General features: G+C 42.1%; 1 protein-coding gene across 4 annotated transcripts in view; it reads right to left on the bottom strand.

Moving 5' to 3' along the window:
* The window catches only part of lrp8 (low density lipoprotein receptor-related protein 8, apolipoprotein e receptor), a 232,208-nt gene that overhangs the window by 47,374 nt on the left and 172,735 nt on the right, over nucleotides 1-12,099 (bottom strand). For all 4 annotated transcript variants that reach the window (XM_049588390.1, XM_049588392.1, XM_049588391.1 and 1 more), the window contains exons 8-9: nucleotides 9,442-9,561; nucleotides 6,971-7,096 (exon numbers count right to left, since the gene is read on the bottom strand). In XM_049588390.1, the coding sequence (XP_049444347.1) occupies nucleotides 6,971-7,096; nucleotides 9,442-9,561 (246 nt within the window). The remainder of the gene's footprint in view (nucleotides 1-6,970; nucleotides 7,097-9,441; nucleotides 9,562-12,099) is intronic.

Raw genomic sequence — 12,099 nt, 5'->3', positions numbered from 1 at the left:
ATAACTGAGGTCTTGTTTTGCATTTGTACTATTTAGGTCCTTAACACATGCATTTTTGATGATGTGAGCATAAATAAATCATCCAAATAAACATTTTAAAAGGAAAATCTATTCTATACACACACACACACACACACACACACACACACACACACACACACAGTACTTTTTGCCACAACATAATGCTGTTCACTTAATTATTCACATTCATTATGCGAGGTGGGCCTAACTGAAAGCAAAGGCGGCTCAAAAACATCACATCCATTAAAAGAGCCTGTGTGTGTATGTGTGTGTGTATGAGTGCGTGTCTTGCTGCCGGATGAAGTAATGAAGCACAATGTGCAGGTGGATAAAGTAGCCCAACGACTAGACATGACACATCGTTCTATTTTTAGCACAAGAGCTTGTCAAAAGTGTGTTTCTGGGTTCTCTTCCTCAGGTGTGTACAGTACGTGCTGTTGGCTGGCACATCAGTTACCTGGGGCACATTTTTCAGCAGGCTGAAGGTGAGCATGAGTCAAGCATTTGAATAACTCTCATGCAGTTGACAAGGTCAACTTCATCTTTTGTACATACAGGCAAAAAATTCCATAGTTTGTACACATGCCTGCATATAGCAGAGACAACGTACACCTAATCTCACATAGCCAGGACTATCTCCAGAGCGCTGTGTCAGCGCTTGAGAAAGGTCTGGAATCACCATATTACCATTCTGCTCTGAGGGGAAAAAAAACACTTGGCTTGCTTTTGTTTCTCTAATCACACCTATCCTGAGTAACACCAAGCTCAGGATGCAGTGGCATTGTCCTTGCAAAATACTGTTGAGGGGGAAATCACACAGTGACAGGCCTAACTGTTAGCATCACACGGCTAACATTACCTAAATGGTTGCTAACAGGTTTAAGGACAGAGAGAGAGAGACATTTTGGTATCAGTGTAAGTTTGTTTGGACCTTTTAACGCCTCAGTGTTGAATGTTAGTGCCGCTGTGTTAGCTTGTGCTAACCAGGCAGGCTCTCTGGGAGGACAGCTTCTTCGCTGACAGTGGCATCAGAAAGTTTGCCAATCCAGGGAGTTGCGATGGTCCATGATGGTCCACATCCCAGCTACATCAAGTAGCTGGGATGTGAGCTGATAGATCACATGATTCGTTTCTATGCAACCAATTGGCAAATCTCATTCAGGGCACCCTATTTAAATTGCTCTGGCCTGCCTACTGTTGCTGCTTCCTCTGCAAGCTGCTTTGCAACCTGCCTCCACCCCAGCTCCTCCTTTTCATGCTGTGTCTGACTTATCAATGTCATTTCTGTCTGTCAGTGATGCTGCTCTGTTCTGTTCCCAGGGGGTCTTTGCTGCTGCTCTCCCTGCCTTAGGCTTTCCATGTGGGCACATGGAAGGGCAGACAGGTGTGCCTCAGGCTTTCCTCATTTACACATGGAGGGGCAGAGAAGTGTGCTCTCTCTGCCTTGAGGCTTCCCATGCAGCCGTGTGGAAGGGCAGAGAGATGTGCCTTCTCTGCTTTGGGCTTTCCATGTAGGCGCGTGAAAGAGGTTTTCTGCATAGGTCCGAGGAAAGGCAGAGGCCCCCTGGCCAAATATAATACTGCAAATGGAAATAAAGTTTTCTTTGACTAAAGAGTTCCTGCCTGAACTTGCCATTTTCAGTGTGTAAATTGTTAGCTTGGATGTTGTCACTGTTGTTTCCTGTAGCAAAAGGGATCTTGATAACGTTAATACTCAGATAGCAGAAGGGAGAGACACAATAGTTGGGCAATGGCAGGCTTATAGCTACAGTCCACATCCGGCTGGTCAGACTATCTCACGCCCATCTACTACTACTCCTTTACCTCTAAACCATCATCATCATTCATCAAACTGTGCCCCAGTACTTTCCCTTTACTTTAGCTCAACAGTACTGCTTTGCCCTGGATCTGTCTGTCTGCCTGTTTCCCTCTCTATCCTAAACTTTTGCTCTCCTTCACACAAGTACTCATCTATCTCATTTTCTTGCTTATTTCCTTTATCTTTACTCTTTTCTGTCATGTCACCCTCCACTCCACACTGTCCAGTAAAGCAGAAACGCCACGTAACGAGACAAAGTTGGGCAACACTGTCACACTGATGCACACACAGACTCACACAGAGCCAGCCATCCCTCAATAGGTTTCCTCAGCCCCGGTTTAATATGGGCTACTGCACAGGGAGAAAATATTACATTTCTACTACTGTTTGGATCCAATCATTTTCCTCTGACTACTAGGTTTGAAACCATCAATTTCACCTGCTGCGAGAAAGAGAGAGCGAGAGAGAGGGAGAGGGAAGAAAGAAAAAAGAGACAGGCACAAGCAAATGTGATGGATGCAGGTAGAGTCGTGGAGAAATGAAGAGTAAGAGGATGTAATTGGGGAGGAAGCAAGAAGGAAAAGACATTAACAGATCAAATGACAGCAGGGGGAGAAAGTCAGGTGGGTAGAGGGGAAAAGAGAGAAAGAAAGAGAAGTGAGGAAGACTAGATGAGAAAAAGAGAGTGAGAACATTTTGAAGTACGTATAATAAGGACAGAGACTGATCTAACCTCTCTTTCATCAATCCCCCTGACTCACTTTTTCAAGACAACATCTCTTATCCCTCATCACCGTTGTCGCAGCAATACGTCCTCCTCGCAGTGAAAAACAGCTGAGTCATTGTTTTCTTCAGGCAACGACAGGAGAGATGTCATCAAAAAGTGCAATATTATCTCTCCTCAATATATCCCAGCTGAGCAACAGTCAGCTTTCTTAACAAGAACAGGGTCCCCTAGATATATTTTAATCTGCACTGCCAGTTCAGGGCCGTTCTGCCCCGTTAGCCAATTAAGATAATGCAGTGAAAAGATAAATACGGGGCTGGGGAAATGCCGTCAGGCACTGCAGGAACATTAATTTGATTTGCACCAAAGCAGATGTTTATGATGTGGATGCAAAGTGTGGATGCAAACATAAAGACAGATGGAAAGGTTAGAAATAGATATGAAATTCTGCAGGATGATGGGGAAGTTTAGCTGCAGCTTGTTTGATGGCGATGGCGGTGTGGATGAGGTTATTAGGATGATGTTATGTCTGGAGGTAGACACACATGTCTGGGTCGCCATGCTCGTTAAGACACACAGACACATGCTATATAATGATGAAGAGATGCTGCAGCAGCGAGCAGGAATGAACCTTCTGTCAAAAGTCAAAAAGTCATCCCACTTGCTAGCTTTCCTCATGACAAAGCAAGCTATATAAGCCTTCATTATTTCTGTTGTGGACGGCCACAGTCTCCATGAGAAACTGTTGCATTTCCTTCCTTTAATAATTTGTGCACCAACATTTTAAAGTTGTGACCATTATACATCTCGAGATGGATATAGATGAGAAATAAATACATGCAAATTTGTATTTTGGATTAACATTAACAACGTTCCTAGAGGCAGACAGAATAAAATGTTATGTGCTTGTCTATTAAAAGACCAAAACTGCAGCAAAAACTTCTGAGATGAGGTTTGACAGTGTTCCACAACATCTCGGGTCCCATGGCAAAATCTTTTGACAATGGGGAAAATCTGACCACTGCTTTAAACCCATTTTGAAAAGTGTGTGCTCAAACTGTCAAGTGTGGAGAAAAAAAAACACTGCTCTTGGCACTGTGGTTAAGCCCGCAGTATACTGTAGATGAGAGAGAGAACAAGGAACAAGAGAAGAAAAGAAAGCAAGACTTCGGTCCACAGGCAGTTTGTAGATTTCCTGGTCGTCGCCGTGACAGCGTGTCCTGCTTTCATCAACCAGGTTGTGTGTGTACCTGTAATGTATTCCATGCTGTCACATCTTTGTTGTCCTCATCCTTACAGTACTACTGTCTGTAGATGTCAGAAACTTTTACTTGACTACCTTAAAAGGTCTCAGTTTTGTAACTGTCATTAAAAAGCAACTGCATTGCCTGCATATGGATGTTGGCTACGTTTAAATATTTCAGTGCACCAAACCAATGTGACTTAACTTATTGAAAATGCTACAATATATACTAGGCTTTAAGTTGCACCGTTTTATTTGTATGTTTCCATTTTATAAAGTTGATGCTAATGAGGGTAGTTAGCAGAGCCAGTGAGTGAGTGTTCATTGTTCTATGTGACACTTCATATCTGCAGCACAGCTATTATTTGGTTGTTTAGCAACCCTGTATATGGCTGAATCCAGCAAAGACATTATTAACACTAGTTGATTTTGTCCACATGTCCTTGTTATCAGGACCAAAGCAGAAATGCTATTATCAGTTAGTTTTTATCAGAGCTATTGAAGCTCTAGTTGCAGCACTAAACAGTTTTCTTCCGGCAACTTTTACAATTATAAAAGAAAACAAAACTTTTCCCTCTAGATATGGTGCTGCGGCGATTCTCTATGTGTTGACTGATCAGCTGTGACATAAAATAATGATAATAATGAGCGCCAACATCACAAAAGAACAGCCTGCATTGAGAAATAGAGGACAGGTGTTATTTCCCCTAATGTATGCATTCATATTTCCATCCCTGCTTTTGCTCTTGGCTCTGTCAAATTCAATTTTGCATCCACTCTAATTCATGACTGACGACTAAACTGGTCAAGAAACTGCAGTCAGTGTGGATCCATCCTCCTCATACAAACACTTACTCCCCCACTCCTTCTCTCTCCCTCTTACACACAATAATAATAATAACTCAAGTCGACGACTCAGTGAGTGGCATCACACCCATGAAGGTGTAAACACAAAAGCAACGAATGCAATTAGTGTAGAGCAAGGCTTTCTTCGGGGGGGACTTAATGGACGCTGCCATGTACTAATACAAACATGCGCGCACATTCACAAATACCAGCTTAGGAGAGGGAACGCTTTATGGCTCCAATCTGGGACTTTACTTTTAATTAGCATTGCTAGTGTAGCAGTTGCTTATTACTCTGAAATTAATCTGCAAAGCCTGAAACCATGCGTTAGGATTAGAGTGAAATGCACTCTGTGTACACTGGAGAATGTGAAGAGCAGAGGTTATTATCTGCACACGCTCAACTTGCACTAACCGCAACAAACACATGTAGAAAAAGCTGGGACAATAAAGCATTGCGTGTAACTTGAGGATGACGATGTGTTTTTCTGTGTGCCCTCGAGATGGAGGCGCAAATAACAGCCTGAACTTCAATGTCGGCAAACGATATAGGCACTTGGCACGTGTCACATCTCATCACAGAACGTGACACTCCTGTCCAGTATCTGTGTGTGAACGCAGACGTGACTCCTTGGAATAACTACATATTCATTTGTGTGACCAGAATCACAAAGTGTGAATGTGTGCTGATGGCATGTGTGATTGGGCGTACATGTAGTATGTGCATCGAGGAACGAGTTAACAGGCAAATGTGGCTTCATTAAGTCCACATTACATCAGCTTCACGAAGCAAACATCTCTGCATTTGCGGTCCCATGTCTATTTGTGCCTCTGAATAAATAAACCTCAACATAAACAATAATCCCGTCACATTTCCTGCCTCTTCCTCTTGATGCCGTCTCCTTTGGCACACTACAACATGTGCCACAATCAACAGCGCGGATGCCTCTCTGCATTACCTCGAATGTGCATTGAGATATTCATACAATGCATCCATGCCATCCATTTATCTTTTTTCCTTCTCTGCTTGCCTATCCTCCCCTCTAATAAATGTCTTGGCATCTGACAAAGACTGTTTGCGCTGCCTAACAGTAATAAAGATTCACACACAGAGGCATGAAGCAATCAATGGTGGTTTTTATGCCACTTAGCTTAAGAGTGAGGGCCTGCTTTCTGCTTTAAGCTCTCTCATTACCAGACCAGTTCACCCTGTAATGACTCAACCTAAGACCGATGGCGGCAATCACTAGTAACACTATTTTCTCTCTCTTGTCCCACAAAAAAAAAGTTAATTTGCTGCGTAACTCAATCGGTTAAAGGTTTCATTCCCAATTTAGGTGAGGGGGTTTTTGCGAGGCATTTACACAGATTTTATGTCTCCTGCAGAATTTATAATGCAGACAAAGCACTGATGATGCACTGATTATAGTTTCCTGCCCTCTCTATGTCTGCAGATATTCCTCTATTCTTTTAATTGGAAACAATGTACAGTTTTGAAATCCTGCTTTCAGCACTGCTGTAAAATATATATCAGCCTTTATCGTAACATCACTACCCATCAGAAGCTCTAATTTGTCAGTGGTAGCTGTAAACGTTATCTGCAGTTCTTTAAATGGTTGTTGACAGACAGCGTTGTTATCGGAAAAGCCAGCTGTAACACTCTGAGAATGGCGGGACTGATTAAAAACACCCAGAATTCACAGGGGAGCTTTTTCAAAAGGCATCCTTAGGTGCAGCTAAAAAGCTACAGTTGCATCTTCACTTTCGGATTTAGGCAGACCATTTCCCAGTAACAACCTTGCCCGGTGCAGCTTTGAGGACAAGATTTTATTTTCATTCACACCACTGCTCTGAGTGTTTACCCAGGCCAACGAGGGGTACAGACCCTGCTTGTGTCCTATGGTGAGTGGGCAGGCCCCCTCCCCACACAACATCCTTTTCCTTGACACTCGAGGGAGAGCAGAGGCAGCTGGCTGCAAACTTTTCATTAGTGAGGACTGCAGAAAAAGGTGGCAAATATTTATCTTTGCACAGATTGCCGTGCAAGGCCTGCATACAAAGCGAGCCTCTCGTTTCACAGAATCCCACAGTGTGAGAATAGTGTGGGATGCGCCTCGGTAGCTAGGGGTGCTGGAATGGGAGAGTAATTGGTGTATATATAAGAGCCGGTCTCGACGTGTGATTCCTTTCGAGTACATGTGTGCCCATGTCTGTATTTTTTGTGCGAACATCCATCTATGACGGTGTGTGTCTTTACCTGAACAAATGGGTGTGAGCATGCATGTGTGTGTGTCTGTGTGTGATAAATGGCTCACCCACGGCCTTGCAGGTCTTGGAGGCAGGGTCCATCTCGTAGCCTTCGTAGCATTCGCACTTATAATCTCCTTTGTAGTTGATGCAGATCTGACTGCAGGCATCTGGGTTCTCACATTCGTCTATGTCTGTGGAGAGAAACATTGCACAAAGACATGCAGATCAAAACAACATTATAGAGACAAACACAAAGTCATGTTCGTCTGAAGATTGAGAAATAAGAAGAGTACATTTTCTGTATCTGCTGTGTTAACAATCATTTTCAAAGGATGTTCACTTCAATTGAAGACTCTGATTCTTCAAATGGGGTTTCTAGGATTTTTATCTATCTGGCCGAGAGCGTCAACAGACAGGATTAGATCTTGGTTTGAAAAATATGCATGCTTGTTACTTGTTAAGTAATAATTTAATTGCCAGAAACCCAGTTAAATTCCATTTGCATAGATCAGTACTAAGACTATCATTGCTTTTAAGTGTATCTGAAGTTATTTTTAGCAAATATTTAAAAATGATTCCATATATTTCATCAGACAGAGGATCTGGTGGCTGAAAATGTTTCATCTGCTTTGCTGTATTAAATTCTTCTTTATATAAATGTTGTGTCCACAGAATACTCCGCCTGTAACTGCACAGATGTATTGTCCTTGCTGGTTTGTTTATGAGAACAGACAGCGGTAGCACATTTGAACAGTTAAACCAAATAAAACTTTAAAGCAACAGTCCAACAATTTGGGAAATGTTTGTTTGCTAGCAAACCCACGGCCTGATGAGAAGATCAATACCAATTTGATCTCACTGAGATCAGGATTTGGGATGTGTTTAGTCAGGCTTAGCACCGAGACGTGAGGCAAGGGGAAACTGGCTCCCTGGCTTTGTACAAAGTAAAACAAATCACTGTCAAGCAACTTTAAAGCTGTTCTTTCTATGCATTGTATTTGGTTAATTTCACTTGTTTAAGAGAGGGAATACTAAAGCTGGTATTGTGATTTCAGAGGGTTACAAGCTTTTTTTTTCTTTATCACTGTGCATTCATCTCACAGGCAGCACTATGCAACATGAATATGAAAATAACATTATCATCATGGATGGTGTTGGGTTGTTAAAACATACCACAAGAAGTTAAATAAAGGGTCTTATCTTCATATTTACTAAAGAGCCTGACAACCACACTACATTACAACTACATCCAGTGGTTGTTGGTCACAGTATTCAACTCATAACCTCTCCCAAATCATTACATTTCAAATTCTGTGGGGCAAATTTGCAAAGTAGATCACAGCTGCTGATAGCACCTGGAATTGCACATCACTTCCAACCACTATTTGCCTTTGTTTTTTTTTGCATTTGACTGAAATTATCCATATGGCAACGCATAAAAGTTGCCTTTGTGCCAAAAACACAGGCAGAACAATGGTAAAGAAAAAATAAATAAAACTTTCCTTACCAATAAGGTGGTAATGGTAATGGACTTGCACTTTTCCACTACATGTCACATTCACACACTAGTGGCCGAGGCTGCCATACAAGGTGCCGCCTGTTACTCAGCTTAAGTGCACTTACACACTGATGGAACAGCCATCATGAGCAATTTGGTGCCCAAGGATACTTTGACATGCGGACTAGAGGAGCCGGGGATCGAACCACTGATCTCCTGATTAGTGGACGTCCTCCTGAGCCTCAGACGCCACAGGTATAGAGAGGCCTTCCTCCAAAGTTTAGGCGGCGGGAACAGTGTCAGCATGACACTCCTTATAAATGTGCTTCAGTTAACAACATCATTGTGAAGATGCTCGTACAATAACTTTGATCTTTGTGAATTGAACCATCTCGTTTGCATAGGAAGGGGCCAATTGGGCACCAAACGTATGCATATTACCTAATTTAAATACATGCAAATGGCACAGGAACACCAAGACGCTATTTGCTTGGCAGTGCAGTAGGGGTGCACACTTTGCGAGTGCTTTAAAAATTACAGATTCTTTTTGTCTTATTTGTGCATACAAAAGCCGAGTTGTTCTTGTTTGAATTTGCCCCTATGTGTATTACTAAAAAGAAGATACAAAATGAAGATATGTCTGCTTTGGAGTGGTTGAAAGAAGTTGTTCTTGCAGCAGTTTACCATTACTTGAGGTTACGTCCCAGGCTTTGTTTTTTATTAAACACAAATTGAATACCTGCACATTACTTAACTGTTAATGAAAAAGAAGCACATTTCCCAATACTATACGTCAAGTTGTTCCTTTTACCAGTATATGGTCTAAACAGTTGGGTTAGAAACCTTGTGAAACTCATGGCGCTCCCATGGTCTCTAACAAAGCTACATAAAGCATGATGAAACATGAGGAGGGCAGAAAAAAATGGTTCTATAGACTGCACCAGCCGAGGTCCAGACAAGGTGTGATTGTATATTAGTCACGGTCTTCTGCATTAGGGCGATAGCTTTGTCACATACAGTAACTTCTGATTTCTTTACCTCCACAAGTCTTTTTGTCCAGGAGTTTGTACCCAGACGGACAGTCACACTCATAACCAATTCTGCGGTCCCTGCAGATGTGGGAGCAGCCGCCATTGCTGTCTGCACACTCATTCAGGCCTGTAGAGAGAGGGACAGTGGATGGAGGGACAGAAGATAGGACAGGCACCAGAGGGGAGGGAAGTGGAGAGGAGTTGAATGATGATGAAATAACTCCAGCAGGCTATTGGACAGAACAATCCAGCCTGGATATAACACAAAGAAAAAGTTCCACAGAAAGACAAAACACAAAGTTTGTGCGTGTGAATAGTTTTAATCATGCTGCCAGTTAGGAAAAGTTAGTCCTGTCAAGTGTGGCTGTGAACACATCAACTTTCCATTGTTAAAGACATCAAGCATAAAAGGAGGAGAAAAGGAGAGACCCAGGGTGTGTGTGAGTGTATACAGTATATTCATAGGCCTGCTTGTGTGTGTGTTCATGGCCTATAGCCACAATCTCAGCCAAATGCACCTGGAATTAATCCATTCTCCAACAGGGAGCTTGGCCATGTGTAGCAGGTTAGGTTTTTTTTTTTAGTACTTTAGAGCAGCAGAACAGATTGGACTCCCTCTCAGTTATGCTTCCTTTATGTCCCTTCCTTTTTGTATCCGTTTCTGCACCTCCATTTATTCCTCTGTCTTTCAACTGCCCTCCAGGGAGCAGAGAGAGATCGCTGCAGAAAGCTAAAGCTGGTACTTCATTACCGGTTTACATTAAAGATTTAAGCTTCGAGGCTACAGGTTCTGCTGTGAGACAGTGAGACGGAGAGAGAGAAAGAGATACAGAGACAGCAAGAACAGAAATGGAGAGAGACTGACAGAAAGAGATGGAAGGAAGTAAAGACTTTGAGAGACACTTGACTAAAGTTGGGACAATTTACAGTCTAGTCCATGTATTCTATCAGATAACAAATCACCTCTGTATCAACATAGTATTACAGTAAAATAAAGTAAAAACATGAAAACCAGTTTCAACTACAGAATACACTATAGGCCAAAAGTATGTGGACACTGTCGACACACGTAACAACTTATTTTCAAACAGGACTACTAACCCTGGTGACCTTCCTCAGAATTTGAAAATACTACTTTTTTGTCATAGCCTCAGTGCTACTCCTGATGGCTAACTAATGTTGATATATAGAATCTGTGAAATTTCCCTTTAAAAGAAATCTTAGTACAGCATAAATGAAATCTTAAGCAATTCAAAACTTATCTTGGCGGCAGGGGAGAGCTTCTTTCCTTTTTCAACATGACAGGCAAGGCCCATGTGAAAACTTGACAGGCCTGCACAGAGCCCTGACCTTAGTTCCATCCAACACTTGAGCTTGAACGCCGCCTGTGAGCCAAGCCTTGTCACCCAACATCAGTGGCCTCACTTATACAATTGTGGATGAATGGCACCAAATCCCTGCTGCACACAAAGTCTTGTGGCAAGCCTTCCCAGAGGAGTGGGAGGCTGTTATAAGAGCATATCAATACACATGGTTTCGGGATGAGATGTTAAACAATTGTTCATATACTTTTGGCCATACAGTGTGACTTGATTTCAAAGGAACCCTGAAGAGTTTTTGAGCACTAGCAAAGTGTTTTTTATGAGTGGATCCTTGTTTTCTTTGTATCATGCACGCAAACCAAGCCAGTCTCATCCCAACTCGTCAAATACTGACGCTAGGTCAGTGGCTCTGGTGTCAGACACTGAATCACAGAGGCACCCTTAGCTGCCATGTGAAATGAAAAGCGTCAGTTTTTGACGCTCTGAGCAACTACTGTAGTATAAAGAGCAAAAAGGTTCACACAGGGCGGGTGGGAGGGGAGGTGGATGGATCAAACAAACTCCAGACTTTCACCAGTGAGCCCGCTGTTTGTGTCCTGTGTGAAACCGAAAGTCAGTGGAGTTATTTTAATAACAACCTTGTATGCTAGTACATGTAGCATACTATGCTGGTGACACACAGTATATCGCTTATCGTCACATTACGTTAGTAACTACTGCACGTATTTTAAGCCAAAACATAATGTTTTCTCTCAACCTGACCATGTACTTTTGTTGCCTAAGCTTAAGGAGGTAAACCTGGAAATAAAGTTTTTTAACCTACATTGTAAGTTTATTTTGAAAAAGACTATGCATTTAACAAGCACAAAGTGTACATTGCCTGTGAAAACGGAAATTTATTTTGAAAAGAAAAATGCATGTAACAAGTGTAAATTGACACACTGTCCCTGTGAGTCCAAAACTGACGCAGGAGGGTACCTAGCACATCATATTTTGACGTATAGGGCCACTGACGAAGCGTCTGTATTTGACGAGTTGGGAGTGAAAACATGTTGCATGACTGTGTTTCACATCTTGCCTTCATTTTCATACTATTTCACTGATAGACAGCTGGCAGTTGTAACTACTGACAGAGGGTACAGCCTTATGGACAAATCAAATACTGATATCATGACAATACTGTACATTGACTATTGGTGCTATCACAAAATATTTACACAATGAGATTTTTGATTTTCGTCAGTAATGTGGATGTAATGACTAAGTGGGTGAAGGCAAATAATGAGACAACTAAAACAGTCTGTTAAGCTCAGAAAATGACATCACTGTACTGTTATTCAGCC

Source organism: Epinephelus fuscoguttatus, linkage group LG10 (assembly GCF_011397635.1).
Source record: "Epinephelus fuscoguttatus linkage group LG10, E.fuscoguttatus.final_Chr_v1".
NCBI lineage: Eukaryota > Metazoa > Chordata > Actinopteri > Perciformes > Serranidae > Epinephelus > Epinephelus fuscoguttatus.
This window is presented reverse-complemented; position numbering and strand designations above follow the sequence as displayed.